Raw genomic sequence first — 21,712 nt, 5'->3', positions numbered from 1 at the left:
TCTGTAGGCTAGCCTAACCATTATACCATACCCCCTCCCTACACACACTATTTCATCACACCCCATTATTATTACTTATACCGGTAATTCCGTTGGAGTAGCACGACAATGAACTACTTGAACTGATTAGACAGTGTTATTGTGTGTTCAATTTGCCCATACATGTAAATGTATGAAATTATTTAAAAAAAAGAAACTCAGAATGAAGAATATGTTTTTATTTAGAAACTAAAAAGTCTGCATCATGAACAACAACGACATCATTCTGTTTAGTATTTTTATTTTTTTACATTTTGGGACTAAACATTCAATTGATCCAATTTCGCGCACAGCACGGAAAGAACATGGACCAGTGCAGCTGGTCCGAACTAATGGGTCTCTAAACTAAAAGCAGAGTCGCAATCGTACATTTTGGCGTTTTGGATCATCTTCATCAGAGTCTGTCTGTGAAAAAAAAACATCAATCACAGCAAAACAACAAATTATTATAAGACCTACGGTATGGCATATGGTTTAAAACTAGGGCTGTGAATCGATTAAAAAATAAACTAAATCACATGCATCCATTTTTGGCTATTACATATTTTACATATTTAGACATATTTTAAAAACAATTTTGGCAGACGAGTCAATCAATGAAAAGCCAAACTAACATTATACACTTTTCTACAACTCAATGACTGAACTGAAGTGATATTAATTTGGCTACCCCAGCATCATTAACAGCTCAATCAGCACACTAGGCCTCCTTTCTGCATATCTGCAAACTGTAGTTAAAAATATTGGTGTCCTAGTTGATAGTTCTTTCAATTTTAGTAAACTAGTGAGCAGTGTGGTGAAGGGCCGCTTTTATCATCTAAGAACTTTAGCTAAGCTCAAACCTTTTTTTTTAATATCACAACAATCACAAAAAACAATTATCCATGCTTTTATCACATCCCGCCTTGTAAATGTAAATCAGGTTTGGCATCAGTGTAGTGCCTAGAATCAGATTTTTAGCATGATAAATGCAAATGACTGAAGTTTCCATTCACTGTCAAAGATTAGTTTAGGTTAGATTCAACTTCATTGCCATTGATTGTGAAGAGTACAAGTACAAAGACAACAAAATGCAGTTTGCGTCTAACCAGAGGTGCAAATAAGCAGAAAAGTGCAATGTGATGATATACAGTACAGACAGGTGCATTGAGGTGATACTTCAGACTTGACGAACTATAATACTGTGATTGGATCATAATACTTACTTTGTTTTGTCTGCCATGTCTTCAGTGACACCCTGACAGATGTCAGCTGAATTGACATTGTGGACCAGGCTCCCTGCAAACCCATCCGCCAAGTCCATGGCCTCTCCCTCTGTAAGACAGCTGAAAATTGTCGTTTTTGTTTTCTTTTTTGGTGGCTGCTGCAGTACCACTGGAGGCAGGTTTGCCCTTCTTCCCTAGAAAGAGAATGAAATTGAAAATTGTAAGGACTCTATTTCTTTTTGAATCTATAGCTTAAAAGTAAAAAAAGAGTCCCTATCTTTGTAGGATTTGGCAGCACAGTGGTAATTTGAAGAAGCTTGTTGGAGCCATTTTGGGTTGAATTTAGTTAAACCACATCTTGTTTTATATAGTGCGGTCTAAATTGGGTCAGGTACACTGTTTCTTGAAAAAAAAAAATAGTTAAACAATATCAAGAGGGGGTTGAATAATTTCACTGGCAACTGTATAGTGGGTTGAGGCAGCCGTGGCCTACTGGTTAGCGCTTCGGACTTGGAACCGGAGGGTTGCCTGTTCGAACCCCGATCAGTAGGCACGGCTGAAGTGCCCTTGAGCAAGGCACCTAACCCCTCACTGTTCCACGAGCCACTGTTGTTGCAGGCAGCTCACTGCACCGGGATTAGTGTGTGGTTCACGGTGTGCGGAGAGTGTTTCACTAATTCACAGATTGGGATAAATGCAGAGACCAAATTTCCCTCACAGGATCACAAGAGTATATATACTTATACTTACTTATCCTCAATGTGATTAGGAATATAAATTGGCACTACAGACATTTCATGAAAACCTACCCCAATAAGACTCCTGAAGACATTGGCCGACATGTTTTCACCTTTAATTCTTCGCTGTATTTCCGCCGGAGTCATTTTGTACATTTTTTTTTTGGCCCCCGTGACCGCTAGGCGACCAGGGACTGCAATACTGCCTTGCTCCTCCTTTTCCTGGGCCAGTCTCTGGCCGTCCTCCTTTTCCTGGGCCAGTCCCTGTTCTTCTTCCTCCTTTTCCTGGACCTGTCCCTGTTCTTCTTCCTCCTTTTCCTGGACCTGTCCCTGTTCTTCTTCCTCCTTTTCCTGGACCTGTCCCTGTTCTTCTTCCTCCATTTCCTGGACCCTGCCCTGGTCTTCGTCCTTGCTGTCACTGCCCTCAAGGTTTCCCTTTCCCTGATCTTCTCCCCCTTCATCTCCTAACATATCTTCCTTCCTCCTTCCTTTCCTTCCTTCTTCTTCCATGTCTTCTCCCCATATACTCCCAAAAATCTGTCCCTTGTCTGCTAAATTTTTTCTGATCTCTGAAGTATAAAGATGAATGTAAGTGCTCTGTAGCATTTTAGAATCATGAATTCAAGTTCAGTACAACTAAGTTCACAATCAGTTCACATGCAGTTATCAATCATCTGTTAATGTTAAAAAAGTTTTATACTAAGTAAAATTAGAGTGATAAATTGTTGAACAGAATATGTACTCACCTTTACAATAGGCGCAAATAGGACACACTTTTGTTGCACAGCGTGCATGCCTGTAGGCAGCACAGCCATCACACTTGACCTTAAATGGAAAGAAAGTTGTCAAATACTAATAAAGTTACACTTTAAGGATTAAGGTTTTTAAATTTAGGAAGGTGTGTTAATTGTCATTCCTACATGGTGTACATCAGGGGTCTTCAATTGGCGGGCCGCGGTCTGGGTCCGGACCCGGACCCTGACGTGATCCTATCCGGACCATATTGAGATTTTCACTACAGATTTTCACAGCTGCGCTAAATGTTTCGTAGGCTATAACACAGTGGTCTCCAACACAGTGCCCGCGGGCACCAGGTAGCCCGCAGAACGGCTATGAGGCGCCCCCAGCGCACCTTCTAAAAATAGCCATCAGGTCCCCTGCAGATCACGCTCTAAAAACACATTGTGAAGTTTTCAATAGATATTCTAGACCAGAACCATTTTAAGAATGTACAGTATGTAGCCACACATCTGTAACATTAAATTGATATTGGTGATACCTTACAAAAAACATTTAAAGTTGTTGATGGATGGGTTCAAGGAACCAGCTGTGGAATATCCCTCCTTGTCTCAGCTTAAATCTTATTTCAAGTTCACGTTAAGATCTTAAAATAGCTCAGGCTACTCTGTTTTACTCCCAATAGCCGGATATATAGACAGAGACTTTCTAATAAAGAGACACAGCACTCAGAAAATCCTCTATAGAAATGCATTGGGTTAGTCTGTCTACACATATCCCACCCCTTCCGCGGCAAAACGTGGACATGTGAATACATTGAGCCAATCATGTGGTGTGTTGTGAAGACATTGTGCCAATCATGTGTTGTGATCTCGCAGCTGGAGCAAAGTTGGTGTTGTGAAGCCATGCGCATTTCTGCCGAATAGATGCCCGATAAGTCCCCAAAAAGCATTGAGATATCGCCGCCGAGTGGAGGGACTTGCCTAAAAGGACTTTGATATAGATAGATAAATAAAAAAGATAGATAGATAGATAGATAGATAGACAGATAGCCTATACAGGCATGTTAATCATTCAAATATTATGATGCTCCGGGCCATTGCTTGAGGAGGGCTTAAGTAATTGAATACCCCTGGTGTACATGAAGGGACGAAATAAGGGTACTCGAAGCAAAGTGAGGACGGAGAATAGGTCAAACAAATGATAGTTACACTCAAACATGATTTTTAAACTGCCCCAATAAAGATTATTCCCATAAATGGTTACATGGTATACTTCACCTTTGTTTCAGATCGCATTATCCGCCGGCAGTCGCTGCACTTTTGTGTCCTGTCTACAGATGAAATTAATTTAAAGTTAATACATAGAAACCATGCTGATGGTTAACCAATTTCATGTATACCATAAATTAACATGATTTGTATTCAGGGTTTCTTCCTCATCCTGTGTGTACTCACATCATCAGAATGTGTTGGTGGTAAAGCATAGTGGGCATTACAAAAAAAAAGGTTATTTTTAGGCCTTTATAGTCCTAAAAGCGAAGGTGGAAGTCAAAGGTGGAAGTAAATAGCCTATAGCAAACTTATTTGGTGTCATTTGAATCATCTTTTTATGCACATTAAGAATATCAGGTGTCAGTGCCCAAATATTCGACAGAGCTACATAGAACAGAACAGATGTGGAATACAGTTACAAACTCGACTTTTGCCGCAGTGGGACTTTAAGTAAAAGCATAAACAAATCTATCCCATTTACTATGTATACTATGTATAATGTTAGATAACTGAAATACTTTACCTAATGACCTGAAAAGATCATGGCACAGCTGTGCTCGTATTTCGGACATCTCCCATCCAAAGTCCTTCACAATGCCCTGCTCAACTGCCCCACCATGTAAGAGCGCTTGTGCATACTGGGGAATGAAGAACAAAGTGGCCTAAAGATTAGAGAAATAAGCTTGTGACCAAAACCTTCTCCAGCAGACATGCTAAATGTTCCGGAAGATTGAACTGTACTTATAAGTAGCTTCCAGGTTTGAATATGTACAGTATGTGATGAGGGCACTGAAGAAATATAGTGAGTGCTATGTTGACAAAAATAATCACTGATTTAGTGCAACAATGCAATGCAATATCAACAAAAATTACCAGAATGACATGGACACCACAAGAGTGTCCATCTGTCTGCATTGGATGCTGGACATTAACAATCTCCCAGGGCCCATCACAGCCCCTCGCTGCAGCAAATGAGCTGGTCAGAATGGAGAAAAGATAATGAGGTAGTTATTTTGTATAGATTCAAGGAGTTATAACTGTAACTCGGCTACCACAGAAGGTGCATCATAGTTAGGAACTATGCATTAGGGAAATGGACCCCAGTATAGTGTTAATCAGGTAAAAAATAGGTTGCCACTGTTTGCGGATTTTACCTCCAGTTGTTCAGGATATCCTGTTCCTTGGCTTTGGACTCTCCAAGGGAGTTCATATAAACTACAATTCTCCGTTCTATGCCTGCATACTAGAGCAGAGAACATTGTGAGTTTTACAGATTCCAAATTTCAACAGTTTTTATGCACGGAAAGCATGTGAAAAAGAGCAAGCAGCAGAGCACTTACAAAAAGAGTCCAATGATTGCTGTTCTCCAGCATGGCTCCCACGACATACTTCTGGAAGATGTTCATCTAACAGGAGAGAAAGAAGAAGTTAAAAACGTCAAAATTTAAATGACCACAATAGGTATAGTAAGCCCAAGTCTGCTGACCTACTGCACATTAAGAAAATACACACACACACCTTCAAAAAGTAGGAGTTTCTGGCTCTAGAAGAACCCTCCGAGATTTTGGTCATTATGTGGCTTGGTACATTAATGGTACCTGGAGAGTCCTGCGTCAAACAAATTTTGACATAATTTGAAATAAACTAATGATGACACTTTTTATCACGCAGCCTTTCACACTTACCAGGCATCCTGAAAGGTTTCCCAGTTTTCTGAAACATAGATTCAAATGATTAAAATAAGGTGTGGACAAAGTAAGGATGAATGTCACTGTCATATGTGGGCCCAGGCTAAACATAATGCTGGTGGTCCTGGATCAACACTTAATGACAGCATAGAATAACTGCGGCTGTGATTGTCCAGGACTAACAATAAACAACAGTCCAGGATGAATGTCACTCTGTGATGGTCCTGGATCAACACTTAATGACAGCATAGAAAAACTGTGGCTGTGATTGTCCAGGACTAACAATAAACAACAGTCCAGGATGAATGTCACTCTGTGATGGTCCTGGATCAACACTTAATGACAGCATAGAATAACTGTGGTTGTGATTGTCCAGGACTAACAATAAACAACAGTCCAGGATGAATGTCACTCTGTGATGGTCCTGGATCAACACTTAATGACAGCATAGAAAAACTGTGGCTGTGATTGTCCAGGACTAACAATAAACAACAGTCCAGGATGAATGTCACTCTGTGATGGTCCTGGGCTAACATTTTGCGATACCACAAGATAAATGTGATTCTGTGATGCTCCTGGACTAACGCTTTATTTTTTATTGCTAATCCGTTTCAATTCAAATTCACTTTCATCACCTCCACTGCTATCAATGAAGGTGTGATATTTCTGTCTGTCAGAAATAAATTGCCCCCCAACACCACCACTTTCATGTGAGGCGGGAGACTTGCAGCTAATTGTAGCATCGCGTGCATGCGTTGCTAATGCCATAAAGTTTGATTAAAACACACATTGCTAAGGAGTTTTGTCTGTAATATTATTTATGCAAACATGTCTACAGACTCACACTGGCTATTAGCTTGAACATTTTAGTAGTAGGCTAAGCTACCTTTAGGCTAGTTCATACCACCACAAGTCTGCTATTGCACTAGCTGGTCATGCTAGGTAGCCTGTTTTTCATAGGATCAAAGTGCTTAGCCTACAGCCTAATGACAGGCATTCCATCATGTTAAGAGATATAACTGGGCACTAATATTTTTTTTCGTATCAATATCAGACTTGGTAGCTCAACCTTTTCCAAATTTAGAACAGCTAACACACTACCTAGTTATGCTAGATATCATTATTAGATTGTTTTTAGACACATTAACTCTATAATGGTTTTGAAAACGTTCAAGAGGCAAATAATCGTTTTGAGTGCTTAAAACTCTTGGAAATAGGCTCTTACCTGTAAGGCACGATTGTAAAGAATCAAGAATCACACAGTGAAGAATCCACTTGTCTGCGATGCACGGCTAGTAGCTCTGAAATGTGAAATTGGCGGGAGCCTGTTTTTTTCACCTTCACGTCGCACTTTTAATCACATCACAATCCAAACTTGCCACTTATTGGTTGGTTGTAATGTTAATCCAGGGCAAATAACTTCGTTATTGATCCTGGACTGTTAGTTACTTGGTGATATCAGATCGTGCGTGGTGTTGACTCATCTAAAAAGAAAGTAAATATGAATATTGGTCAGTTAATTTATGGTAGGTTTCTTGCACATGACATTTGCAAAAGATAAACCTATGCTGTTACATTAAACAATCGCTAAAAAGAAAAACTCACATGCAGGTGGTGGAGGCAGTGACATCTGCTGACCTAATAAAAGGCAGGAAGAGACAAATACATCAGAACAGTAACATGATATGCACTAGGTTAATAAACATGAATGTCAGTAGTTCCATGGTAGGAAATATGACTCAACTGGTTTTCTTAAATAATAATTGTATAAATGTTAACTTACAGACAGGGCTTCCAGGCACACGCACCATCCTGGAATGCTTTCTTGCTTGCGGAACGGATTCATCTGAAATAAAAGACCATACAATCTGCACTGATTGCAAAAAGAATATTTGAATTGTGCAAATAATGTAGTCTGTATTTAAGAGGTCTTACCAAGTTGCTGTCTTAACGTAGGCCTGTTGAAGATCACAGTTAGCCTACCACTCGAAGGCAGAGGACAAACGTGTGTTGAGCAAAATGTCTGCATTTCAGACTTCTTCGTCCCCGGGAGAGTGCAATAATTCTCTCCCCATAGCAAAAATTGCAAGATAGGCTACCGGATCTCAGCTTTTTGAAGGCAAAATTCAGAGGTCTATTCACTTGAATCGTCTATCCGATCAACTGTGTTACAAAATGGCCGCCGACAGTGTAGCCAGGGCATGAAATTGGCACCCGCCCACACGCCAAATGCGGGTAACTTTTGTGATTGGCGGGTGAAACTGTCAATCTACCTGCCACGTTGGCGGGTAGCCAATAAGACAACACAACACTGAGCAAGGAGATGCACTGTCGGGATTGCCGTAGGAAATGTACTCTTTACTCCGCTACATTTTGAATTGCCTTTCGTTACGAAAACAAGTTTATTATTGGAGAAAGTATCTCAAGGGAGAAAAGAGCACCTCTCGCCGGTACACAACGGCGTGGTAGAAAAGAAACAGGGCTTCAGAAAGCATTGCTACGTTTCCCCGTGATTATAAAAGTAATGGCTGGCCTATGCTTACTACACAGAAGTAGATGTTCTATATAGCTAACAACTCAGTTAACGCAATGACGTCCTGCCAGTTGCTGCATCTTCTGGTGAGGCTGCCAGAGTGCCAACGAGACTAGAGGTATGACATGACAAGGAAACTTCCACCTATATTCATTTCTGGCCAGCATCGTTCAACAAGCACATTGGACAAGGAAAGTAGGAGAGGCGGTTAGAGCCGAAACTGTACTGTACCGTACTTTTGTCCTGTCCTCTGTCTTGCGGATGTTGCGTAGTGTCTCGCGGCAGTGTCTTGCGGAAGTCGCGTACTATCTTGTGGCACTGTATTGCGGAAGTTGGCTAGTGGTATCAAAGATTCTAGACAGATCACGAACAAAGCTATTTTTTGTCTTTATTTGTTTCGTTGGAAAATACAATTTCAATGTCGGGATGTTAGGAAGACACGTGGCTTGTAGAAAGTGGGTTATTAACTTACAACGCTGAATGTAGGGCGACGTCTGGCCAATATTATTCTGCTGTAAAACATGTTTTTGTTTATCCAGCATTGTCTTGCTTAAGTTACGTTGTGCCTTGCAGAACTGTCTTGTGTAAAGGTATGTGTGCTAGGTGTGTAGCGCTGTCATGATGGTTGTCTCGTGGAAAGTTAGGTAAAACGCCAAATAAAAACACAAGTATCCGTTGTCGACCTCAGTTGCTTTGGAAATGTTTTGTTTTGTTGAAATGTTTGTTATGCCACCTAGGCCTATTAGGCTACCTTCCACCTCTTTCTGTTCTATTTGTTATTAACTTGTAGGCTAGCCTAGGCTACTTGTAACCAAGAAATATATAAATCACTTTTTACTTACAACAAATAGCCTACGTATATTAAACACTTAATGTATATTGTTGATATTCCACAAGCAGCATTAGTTCAAGTTCAAGTAGTTTATCGTCATGCACGCATAAAGGGAAATATAATTAATGAAACTCCTTGTGCCAGCAAATATTTTAAGAATAAATAATAATTGTTTAGATAATTATTATAGGCAAATGTGTAAATATTTAGGCATCTTACCAGGGGGGTATTCCAAGTACGAGGTTTAGTGACAAACCTGGGTTAGTTAACAGAGTAGGTGGTAAACCTCCTAATAGAAGAGCTGTATGGCTTCATTCTCCTAACAAAACAATACCATAGGGCTCTTGTTGTAGGAGGTTTACCACTTACTCTGAGTTAAGTTACCCAGGTTTATCACTAAACCATGTACTTGGAATACCCCCCAGGTCTGTTAAGTCATAGGCTTGCTTAACCAAATGTTGTAGCCATCCATGGGTAGATGATCACAAAAACAGACAACTGGACAGTTTTGGAGAACACATTTTAATTCTAAACATAAGAACAAAAAACCTTTTAAACAAAAAAGCTTTGTAAATCTAAATACGGAAAACCTTGCATGGTTCAGTTTTCTCTCAGAACAAAATACACCATAAACTTAACACCAAAAAAAATCTAATTTCCCCAGTACACACATATAGTAACAAGTTTTAAATACCTTGGTGTCCACATTACTGAAGACTTAACATGGACTGTTAACACTCAATATGTTCTGAAGAAGTCCAGACAACGACTCTACTTCCTTCGTCAGCTAAGGAAATTCAAAGTTTCTACATCCATCATGAAGGCCTTCTACACTTCAGCGGTTGAGAGTGTTCTAACTGGTAGCATCATCACCTGGTATGGGAACTCCACAGTTAGAGATTGTAGTACTCTGCAGAGAGTAGTGCGCTCAGCTGAACGTACAATAAGAACTCAACTCCCTGCTCTACAAGATATCTATTCCAGAAGAGTACTCCTAAGAGCCCAAAAGATTCTGAAGGACTCTTCTCATCCTAACAATGGATTATTCCTACTGCTGAAATCAAGAAGACGCCTATGTAGTCACAAAGCCAGGACTGAGAGACTTAGGAGAAGTTTTTATCCCCAGGCCATCCGAACTCTGAACTCACACTATACTGACTTTGCACACATTCACTCCTCAGCACTCTCAAACATTTCCCAACTCTGAACTCACACTATACTGACTTTGCACTCATTCACTACTCAGCACTCATGACCCCCCCACCCCCCACACACACCTACAAGACTTTTAGCACTTTTACATCCCTCTCCCTAAGCTACAGACCTTTTATTTATTTTACAAACACACACACACACACACACATATCTGACTTTCTCCAACTTTTGCATATCTCCATAGAACTTTTTATTATTATTTTTGATTTCTCCTCCATCTACCCATGTCCTTGATTGCCTAGCCTTTCTGCCCCCCCACCCCCCACCCCACCCCCATCCCCAACACACACACTTACATCATCACTGTCATCACTTCACATACATACAGCACACTGCTTGCTACAGTAAGCCTCCTCTACATACTTGCTGCACACTGCCCCCCCCCCCCCCCCCACACACACACACACCTACAAGACTTTTAGCACTTTTACATCCCTCTCCCTATGCTACAGACCTTTTATTTATTTTCTTATTTCATCACACGTCAAAACACACACACACACACACACACACACATATCTGACTTTCTCCAACTTTTGCACATCTCCATTGAACTTTTTATTTATTATTTTTGATTTCTCCTCCATCTACCCATGTCCTTGATTGCCTAGCCTTCTGCCCCTGAACTCCCATCTCCCCTGTCATCCCCCCAGAAGGTTTAGCCTTCTGCCCCCCCCACCCCCACCCCACCCCCATCCCCAACACACACACTTACATCATCACTGTCATCACTTCACATACATACAGCACACTGCTTGCTACAGTAAGCCTCCTCTACATACTTGCTGCACACTGCCCCCCCCCCTACATACACAGCACACTGTCTTCAGGATCTTCTCCAACACACATCCTCTACATACTTACAGCACACTTCCCCCACCTACCCACACACACACTACACACACACACACACACACACACAGTCACTGCTCCACTCCCCTCCCGCCCACACACATATCTTCACTGTCATCACTCACATACATCATACATACAGTACTCTGCTTGCAATAGTAAGTCCCTGCCCCCCCCCTACATACACAGCACATTATTTCATCAGGAAGCTTCTCCAATACACATCCCCAACATACTTACAGCACACTGCCCACACACACACTACACACACACACACACACACAGTCACTGCTCCACTCCCCTCCCGCCCACACACACATCTTCACTGTCATCACTCACATACATCATACATACAGTACTCTGCTTGCAATAGTAAGTCCCTGCCCCCCCCCCCCCCCCCTACATACACAGCACATTATTTCATCAGGAAGCTTCTCCAACACACATCCCCAACATACTTACAGCACACTGCCCCCCCCCCCCCCCAATACACAGCACATTGTCTCATGAGGAAGCTTCTCCAACACACATATTGCACACTGCCCTCTCCCCACATACACAGCACACTATCCCATCTCCCCTGTCATCCCCCCAACACACACACCAAGACCCCTGGCAGTTGGGTTAGCCCCTTGAGCCGTGGATCTGCCCAAGGTTTCTTCCTTGGTAAGGGAGTTTTTCCTTGCCCCTGTTGCTCTTGGGTGCTCCTTGTTGGTGCCCCCCACCCAATCCCAATCCTCCCCCACCTTTTTTATGCAGCCCTTGCCACTTAATCTACTAAACCCCTCTTCTACTGCACTTTTTACCCCCCCCCCCCCATAAATGCACAAATAGGCTGACACCAGACATAATTTCACTGCATTTCTTACTTCCAGTAACTATATGCATGTGACAATAAACTTCCTTGTATCCTTGTATCCTTGTATCCTTGTAAATAATGAAATGAAGATAATAAATTGAAATCCAATAAGACATAAATAAATAAATAAACAACTAATACATTAAAAAAGAATGTATAAATACAGAAAAAAACAGCAATGCTTGTTACTCCAATGCCGGATGCATGGACATGAACCTCTCCAGAAACCTGCAGAAACCCTCGTGGTTCGTGACAATGTTAATGGAAACCTTCAAATGCAAACAGATTTCAAATTGGAAATAGCATGAGAATGTAGTGACAATATGCATGTTTGGTATGGTTTGGTTTATTTATTCTGGAGAAACCACACTGATCATAATATGACATGGCTTTTATATTCACATTTCCTTACCTCAGGCATCATTACGTCGAGCACAAGGTCAACATCTATGATATCTTCATCACAGATTATGGCAGTCTGTATCATTTTTGCCAGTTTCCTGGACTAATTGGGGCCACAAAAGAGAAATAAATCTTAGAACAAAAACTTTTTGCATTACTAATTGTATGTTTACTTAAAATAGTTGTTATTCATAACCAGTGCATTATTACTACATAAACTGTACAGTGTATTCATATCAATCAGTTTTCTATGCAATCTAATGCTTTTCGGATGTCATCTTCAAATTCCTTATTTGACAGTTACTGTTTATAAGTTTGGAGATGTACTGTTTTGCAGCGACATGCAATGCCGACTCCACAACTGTTGCACTTTCCAACCAGTTGGTGTAATAGATTGCCCACTATGAATCAGTGACAATAACTGAAAGACAAACAATCCAAATAGATGACTGATTTAGAAATTTAAACTAGGTAGCATTTTAACCTTTTAAGTTATATAACCACATCATTACCACACTTATGGTGAGTTTCATCACAGTTGAATAATTTTGTATACACCTGATGGTGTGTGCACAACTTCTATCAATGTAAATACAAAAAAAAGTAAAAATAAAAATCAGGTTGTCACATTAATACCATCCAATCAGTTGAGCCAATTAGAAGCCAATTATTATGACATTATCAATCATTTGTTATTTAAAATGTGCAAAATTGGAAATGTCCTTGTTTGAGGTATCTTGTCAAGTTACCATAGCACTGAAATATTTCACAGGTCAGAGAACATAGACAAATTTAAAGTCTAGAAAAAAAACCTGTAAAACAGAAAAAAGAAAGGAAAATATCAAACTCAAGTGTTGCAATATAAACTTGTGAATTCAAGTCCTTCTGCTGTCCTTGTGTGAGCAAAGGAGTGTGTGTAACCTTAGCTAGTCGTGTTTCCTCAGTTGATGCCTTTGAGCACAACTAACTTCTCAGACAGTGTTGCATTCAGACTATTTTTTATATATATAAAATATGTTTTATATAGTTGTTATGGGGCCTGTTAATCATTCCAGCTTGACCATGCAAGGGTGCCACAAACAGACAGAGACAGACATTTCGTGCTTTACAGTATAGATAGTTAGATAGATGTCATCACAGTGTTTCACAGAAAGTATTTTAAAGTATTTTGAAAATACAAAAATACGCAACACTGAAGTATTTTGATACAAAATACGAAGGCATTTTCATTATCTCAATAAAATACAAATGACAAAATAGTATTTTGTATTTGAAATACATATTTTAAACACATGTATTAGAAATACTGCCCATCCCTGCCCATGCCCATGGCCCAATCAGTGGAAACTGACATAAAGATTTGCTCTGCCCCAAGTGTGGCCAAAACGCCGTAAAATGACTTATTGTTTTGTTATGCAAGGAAAACAAACTCACCAAGACCAAGGAGATGGTTGTTGTGGACTTCCATAAACAAGCACTTATGTTATGTTATATTGTATTTATTTATTATTCACTATAGTACTTGGTCTGCACTGAGACCTGAGTTGATATTTTGTTATCTTCATACAAATAAAGCATCTATCTGTCTGTCTGTCTGTCTGTCTGTCGGCCCAGGTGTGGGTGTAATTGTTTATCAAAGTGTTGGCTGAGGGTTGCCTGGGTCCCTGGGCATGCACTGGCCCACACACTAACTGATCTGACTGAGTGTTGGCTGAATGCCAGCTGTGCTTGAACATTACTTGATAACAAAACACAAATCCAGAGCTACTACTTTAAAGCACAAGTCATCTTTATTAAAAATTCTAACAAACAACTTTAAAACTTAAAAAGTCATAAAGCAAAAAAGGATTTTTACATGTACAATTTTATGTAAAACAATTAATAAGCTTTATATTTTATCTAAAACAAAACAAATAAAAAGATACATACATACATACATACATACACACACACACACACACACACACACACACAATGATTCAAAGACATAAATGATTCTACATAATAATAATTATAATAATTATTATAATAATTATAAATATAATTAATTATAGCACCTTTCATTCACAGAATGCAGCTCAAAGTGGTTCACATTTGGAACATTTGTCATTGGTGTCACAGGACAGTGGCTTGGTGTCACAGGACAGTAGCTAACTGTCTCAGGACAGTGTCTGGATGTTACAGGACAGTCATAGGTGTCACGGGACAGTGTCTGGGTGTTACAGGACAGTCATAGGTGTCACGGGACAGTGTCTAGGTGTCACAGGACAGTCATAGGTGTCACGAGACAGTGTCTGGGTGTTACAGGACAGTCATGGGTGTCACGGGACAGTGTCTAACTGTCTCGGGACAGTGTCTGGGTGTTACAGGACAGTGGCTAACTGTCCCAGGACAGTGTCTGGGTGTCACAGGACAGTCATAGGTGTCACGGGACAGTGTCTGGGTGTTACAGGACAGTCATGAGTGTCACCGGACAGTGTCTAGGTGTCACAGGACAGTGTCTGGGTGTTACAGGACAGTCATGGGTGTCACGGGACAGTGTCTGGATGTTACAGGACAGTCATGAGTGTCACCGGACAGTGTCTAGGTGTCACAGGACAGTGTCTGGGTGTTACAGGACAGTCATGGGTGTCACGGGACAGTGTCTAACTGTCTCGAGACAGTGTCTGGGTGTTACAGGACAGTGGCTAACTGTCTCGGGACAGTGTCTGGGTGTCACAAGACAGTCATAGGTGTCACGGGACAGTGTCTGGGTGTTACAGGACAGTGTCTGGGTGTTACAGGACAGTCATGGGTGTCACGGGAAGTGTCTAACTGTCTCGGGACAGTGTCTGGATGTTACAGGACAGTCATAGGTGTCACAGGACAGTCATAGGTGTCACGGGACAGTGTCTGGGTGTTACAGGACAGTGTCTGGGTGTTACAGGACAGTCATGGGTGTCACGGGACAGTGTCTGGGTGTTACAGGACAGTGTCTGGATGTTACAGGACAGTCATAGGTGTCACGGGACAGTGTCTAGGTGTCACAGGACAGTCATAGGTGTCACAGGACAGTGCCTGGGTGTTACAGGACAGTCATGGGTGTCACGGGACAGTGTCTAACTGTCTCGGGACAGTGTCTGGATGTTACAGGACAGTCATAGGTGTCACGGGACAGTATCTAGGTGTCACAGGACAGTCATAGGTGTCACAGGACAGTGCCTGGGTGTTACAGGACAGTCATGGGTGTCACGGGACAGTGTCTAACTGTCTCGGGACAGTGTCTGGGTGTTACAGGACAGTCATGGGTGTCACAGGACAGTGTCTAACTGTCTCGGGACAGTGTCTAGGTGTCACAGGACAGTCATGAGTGTCTCGGGACAGTGTCTGGGTGTCTCGGGACAGTATCTGGGTGTCACAGGACAGTGTCTGGGTGTCCCGGGACAGTGTCTGGGTGTTACAGGACAGTCATGGGTGTCACAGGACAGTCATGGGTGTCACAGGACAGTGGCTAACTGTCCCGGGACAGTGTCTGGGTGTCTCGGGACAGTGTCTAACTGTCTCGGGACACTACTCAGGACAGTACTAACAGGACAGGACATTTTTTGCTGTTACTGCTACTGGAAAGTAGGCCTACAACTTAATTTACAAGCAAAGCAAATGCACTGGAAATCGAGCATACAAGTTAGAAAAAGCCTAGCATTCATTTATGTAGCCTCAATGTTGCAGGACATGACATGAGACGGTCGGATGAGAAAACAGATAGCCTGCTCTGTCGCTCTGCCCGAGTGGATATGCCTAGGCTATTATAGCCTAAATATAGGTCTACCCATAATATAGCCATTGTTTTTAGGTTACATTGTCTGTATGGTTAAGTTATAAACAGACTTCTAGCAATGCAAAGCAGAAGAATCAGCTGCAATGTATTGGAAGACTGCTTTTCAATCCATAGCCACGTAATGCTTATTCTGGCTATGACAAAGTATATTAAATAAAATATATTTGAATTGGGCTTTTAAAATATGTTTGACTATATGATTAGCCTACAGAGGAGGAGAAAAGCAAATAGGCATAAAGGATACTTTTGTATCCCTTTAAAGGTCCATCAAAAATATAAAAATGAAGGCCTACAAAAAAGTAACTTGTTAGGCCTACTTGAGTAATTTATTAGCAAAGTACTTTTTTACTTTTACTTGAGTACTGTAATGTGTATTCTGTACAAGTTCAAGAACCATTCTTATGCATTTTCTGAGTCGTTCACCTTTATTTTGGGCACAAAATAATTTTGGCTGGTAAAAAAACACTGTGGCAGGTGGATTTCAAAATTCACCTGCCACAGTGGCTGGTGGCCAAAAAAGTTAACTTCAGGCCCTGAGTGTAGCCTATACATAATCTATAGCCATCTCTATGGCTCTAGTGTAGCCTACATATGCAGGACTGTTCAGTAGGTTATACCAACCAGCATCACCATATCAGTATACCCACTTAAAATAGACTAGGATACATTTGGGGTTGATCACAGTATAGCCTACCCACTACAGCTAACTAGCCTACATCACAGTAGCCTAGATCCAGCTACATACAGTAGGCCTATATCCACTAGCCTACACCACTGCTGCCGAGTGACTTGCCTAAAAGGACTGACTGTACACTAAAACTAATTAAAAGAAACGGTAGCCTAGTGCTATTATTTGTAACATCAACGCGAGCAGGTTAACACGATGACACAAAACATACAATGCTGCAAAACATAACACGTTGAGAACAGCTCAAACAAAGACGAACGAGCAATGTGCTCTGGTAAATTACAAACTTGGCAGAATCGGAATATAACAAAGCCCTACAAGTGAAAGGACTTAAGGTTAAACCTCAAACCCTTGCATTACAACCACTAGGCCTACATCATGAAACTGTAACATATTTCACTTACTTTCGTGAGATCAAATTCAAGACGAGTGTAATCCATTCCAAGACTTCTTCCAACGGTGTTCAAGAATCACAGAATTCAAACAGAGCCCGTTTACGGAAGTCAGGACAAGACTTCAATCGATCACCTGAAAGCAGAGGCGCTGTCTTCCCCCTACTGGCGTGGGGGTAGGCCTACGTGTAAGGGAGAGCCTGTCTCATTGAACTGAAGTGAATTGTGAAATGAAAGAAGTGAATTTTCTTAGTTGTGAAAAGTGTTCTATTGATAGATTTTTTTTTAAAGTTCACCTAATACGTAAAAAAAAGCACAAAAGTATATATTTTTTATTTAGTAAAATTGATATTAGCCTAAAATAAATATTATCTTGATATGATGTTTACCTTACTTAGATTTTATAAGACCAATCATTTGAGTGGATCTAAATCAAGTGACTGCAAACATTTTGTATGTTACTTCAAAAACTGAAATGGAGCTTGTGTTAGTATCGACTATAGCTGTTATTGTCTCCAGTTTCTAAAGCTGATAGAGGCGCAATCAATCACACAATGCTATATAACACATTTAACACGGCATGGAATTGGAATGAATAGAGATGCATTACCATTGACGTCATTGCCACCTAATCAGAAGCCTCGAATGCAAATAATGTAAAATGTGTGAATGTAAAATGGTAATGGTAGGCTACAGGAACAAATGAAACATGTTCTGAATGTATTCTAGTGATAGCAAAAAACTATTATAAAAATATTTTATATTTTATTTACCGAAGTATTATTGTTTGTTTAATCCAACGTGAAACTGCAATCGGTTCTGAATGCAGACCAGGCGTTGTCTTCCCCCTACTGGCGTGGGGGTGTAACGGTTGGACTTTTATATTGAGCTAAGTGAAATGTGAAATGTAGAAGTGAAAATTGTTTTATTGATAGATTCGTGTTTTAAGCATTTTCACTTCATACGGTTACAAAACTGAAATCAAGCACAAAAGTATTGTTTATAGCAAAATTGATAGCCTAAAAATAAATATATTCTCTTACTCCTTATCTTAATTTGATTACATAAGGCCAATAATTTTTAGTGAATATCAAGTGACTGCAAACCTTGTATATGCTAGGCTTGTAAGATTGTAGAGACATACAATCCTTAAAGCTTAACGTAGCCTAGATTAATGTCCCAAAACAAGTCGTTTTATGCGCTCATTATAGGCCTACATGGATTTCTATGAAACGTCACGAAAACATGCTGTGCGCAACCAAGAGGAAGAAAGCACCATAGAACAGCATAGAGCAATACAAAAGAGCAAAAGAATAAAATGAGTTTTTGTGCTGACAACTGCACCAATTCAAAATCACGATGGTTAGAGAATGTTAAATATGTTCAATATCCCTAAAGGAATGCATGTCTTCGCCAAAAATGACAAAATACGATGTTATGTTAATAATGCAAATGAACGGCACACTTTGAAATATAGTCAGAAATGAGATGTTATTATCATTGAGACAACGGGTATACAATAAAATCCGACTGTAGCTTACAGCAGCCGACTATTTAGGTTAAGTTTATAACGTTGTGGACGGCCACCAAGCGTCTTCTGCCCCACAGCTGCGGCACAGTCTTGAGTGACCGGATTCGTTTTCCTTTGTCATATGAATGCGGTCATTTTGTTACCATTAGGCTACTGTTAAAGGAATTATCCGGAGTAAAATGCACTTTAGATCGATTTGTCAGGATTGGCGGATAGGACCCAAGCGCAAGACTCTTTTCTGACGGAAAACACACTTTATTACAGACTGACTTACTTACTTACATGCATACATAAATACAGGACTTGGACTTGACGAAACAGAGAGACGAGCCGACAGGGAACAAAGAAACAGGAGGGTACAAATACACATACCAATTAACAGAAAGACAGAGGACTGGACGAAACCAACGAGACAATAACAGGGAACAGGTGAGGAGGCAGAAAAGGAGGGAAACCAAACGAGACAGGAAGCACAGACCAAATAAGGAGATGGGGCGGAGACAAGACAGGTGACAGGCAGGTAAACACAAAGCACATGGGGAACAGGCAAAAACAAACACGACAATACACAAAAAGGCCACCAGGGTGGCACAAACTCAGAGGTCCGGGCCAGATCCTGACAGTACCCCCCCCCTCAACGGACGCCTCCTGGCGTCCCCAGAAAAGTCCAACCAGGGTGGGCGGAGGGGGCCTGGACGGAGGGACTGGTCCGACAGACCGTAAGGACGGGGCAGTCTCGGACGGGGCAGACTCGGACGGGGCAGACTCGGACGGGGCAGACTCGGACGGGGCAGACTCTGAGGGCTTGGGCAGGGAACAAGCAGACGGGACAGACTCAGGCAGGACAGACACAGACTCAGGTAGGACAGACTCAGGGGCAGGAGAAGGGACAGGAACAAAGACAGTGACTGGGACGGTGACTGGGACAGTAACAGGGACGGTGACTGGAATGGTGACTAGGATGGTGACTGGGACAGAGACACAGACAGAGACAGAGACGGGAACAGAGACGGGAACAGAGACGGGAACGGTGACGGGAACGGTGACGGGAACGGTGACGGGAACGGTGACGGGAACAGAGACGGGAACGGTGACGGGGATGGTGACGGGGATGGTGACGGGCACAAAGACAGGCACAGCGATGGGGACAGGGAAGGGCTCGGGAAGAGGCAGGACCGGCTCGGGAAGAGGCGGGGCCGGCTCGGGCAGAGGCAGGGCCGGAGAGTCAGAGGGAGGCGGGTCCGGCTCGGGCAGAAGCAGGGCTGGACAGACAGGCAGAGGCTGGGTTGCCGGCGTGGCGTCGGGAGACGCGGCTGCAGGCGTGGCGTCGGGCGACTGGGCTGCAGGCGTGGCGTCGGGCGACTGGGCTGCAGGCGTGGCGTCGGGCGACTGGGCTGCAGGCGTGGCGTCGGGCGACTGGGCTGCAGGCGTGGCGTCGGGCGACTGGGCTGCAGGCGTGGCGTCGGGAGACTGGGCTGCAGGCGTGGCGTCGGGAGACTGGGCTGCAGGCGTGGCGTCGGGAGACTGGGCTGCAGGCGTGGCGTCGGGAGCGGACTCGGCTGCGGGCACAGGAGCGGACTCGGCTGCGGGCACAGGAGCGGACTCGGCTGCGGGCACAGGAGCGGACTCGGCTGCGGGCACAGGAGCGGACTCGGCTGCGGGCACAGGAGCGGACTCGGCTGCGGGCACAGGGGCCGGCTCCTCTGGGCTGGGCGCAGGAGCAGGCGCCTCTGGGCTGGGCACCGGAGGCATGGTGTCAGAGGACCGGGTTGGACGACGCTTGGCACGTCTCCTCCTGGAGGTAGCCTGAGGGACCTGGATGAGTTCAGGGGGGAACTGGAACTAGTCAGGCTGAGGCTCTGGACCTGAGGTGACCGGCTGCAGGCGCAGCACGCCCACCCTAAGCCCCTGGCAATGAGCTGGAGGGGCAGGGGCAGGGTCAGGCGCGAGACTAGCAGCCTCAAAAACTGGATTGCCGGAGGGAACAAGGAGGGACTGAAGGCTCTTACCCAGACCTGAGAGCTGGTTGGCCAGGGTAGCCATTCCTGGAACCTTCAGTAGCCCGGGCCTTGAGGAAATAGTCCTCTGCATCAAGGTAACGATAGCTTGCCGGCGCTCCAAGTCAGTGGACTTGACAAGCTCAGAATTGAGCCTGCCGAGAGCGTAATCCACTTCACTCAGCTCGTCCATCGGGAAATCAGAGTCTGCTGGGTCCATTCTTGGTCGGCTCGTACTGTCAGGATTGGCGGATAGGACCCAAGCGCAAGACTCTTTTCTGACGGAAAACACACTTTATTACAGACTGACTTACTTACTTACTTACATGCATACATAAATACAGGACTTGGACTTGACGAAACAGAGAGACGAGCCGACAGGGAACAAAGAAACAGGAGGGTACAAATACACATACCAATTAACAGAAAGACAGAGGACTGGACGAAACCAACGAGACAATAACAGGGAACAGGTGAGGAGGCAGAAAAGGAGGGAAACCAAACGAGACAGGAAGCACAGACCAAATAAGGAGATGGGGCGGAGACAAGACAGGTGACAGGCAGGTAAACACAAAGCACATGGGGAACAGGCAAAAACAAACACGACAATACACAAAAAGGCCACCAGGGTGGCACAAACTCAGAGGTCCGGGCCAGATCCTGACACGATTTACGGATGATTGGGGGTACATACGTTGAGTTGACATCAAAATCATGTCAATCGGATGTGTTTTGAGAAAGTTTGATGGTACCGTTTTCAGTCACAACTCGTAGCCTGGAAGTCAGCGGGGCATTTCAATTGCACAGCTACAAAATGCTATTTTTATACCTCTTCTACAGTTCCAAACAACATAACACTTACGTGGTAGTGAGTAGAGGGTCCGTAAAGCCAAACCGAAGTATCCCAAGGTCT

General features: G+C 42.8%; 1 protein-coding gene across 7 annotated transcripts; it reads right to left on the bottom strand.

Annotated features, from left to right (window-relative positions):
* Positions 1–246: 246 nt before the first annotated feature.
* Positions 247–17,445, bottom strand: LOC143111646 (uncharacterized). 7 transcript variants are annotated; one of them, XM_076273904.1, is made up of 14 exons: positions 17,284–17,445; positions 7,617–7,639; positions 7,465–7,527; positions 7,287–7,319; positions 5,679–7,165; positions 5,512–5,601; positions 5,334–5,399; positions 5,148–5,236; positions 4,867–4,969; positions 4,517–4,631; positions 4,000–4,052; positions 2,728–2,806; positions 1,245–1,438; positions 247–444 (listed from the first exon to the last, which is right to left on the bottom strand). In XM_076273904.1, the coding sequence occupies exons 5-13, from the start codon at positions 5,790–5,792 to the stop codon at positions 1,287–1,289; spliced, it is 861 nt and encodes a 286-aa protein (XP_076130019.1). In that variant the 5' UTR covers positions 5,793–7,165; positions 7,287–7,319; positions 7,465–7,527; positions 7,617–7,639; positions 17,284–17,445; the 3' UTR covers positions 247–444; positions 1,245–1,286. The 7 variants fall into 7 exon arrangements, 5 of the variants coding, with proteins under 5 accessions (XP_076130019.1, XP_076130021.1, XP_076130022.1 ...); XM_076273906.1 differs by lacking the exon at positions 17,284–17,445 and having other exon boundaries at positions 5,512–5,591; positions 5,679–5,706; positions 6,907–7,165; positions 7,617–8,467; XM_076273907.1 differs by lacking the exon at positions 17,284–17,445 and having other exon boundaries at positions 5,679–5,706; positions 6,907–7,165; positions 7,617–8,465.
* Positions 17,446–21,712: the final 4,267 nt, after the last annotated feature.

Source organism: Alosa pseudoharengus, unplaced genomic scaffold (assembly GCF_046254945.1).
Source record: "Alosa pseudoharengus isolate Yale_2024_CS ecotype anadromous, Long Island Sound unplaced genomic scaffold, YU_APseudo_1.1 YU_APseudo_1.1_scf_8, whole genome shotgun sequence".
In the NCBI taxonomy this organism is placed as follows: domain Eukaryota; kingdom Metazoa; phylum Chordata; class Actinopteri; order Clupeiformes; family Clupeidae; genus Alosa; species Alosa pseudoharengus.
The sequence above is the reverse complement of the archived record's forward strand: the minus strand, read 5'-3'. Positions and strand labels throughout refer to the sequence as shown.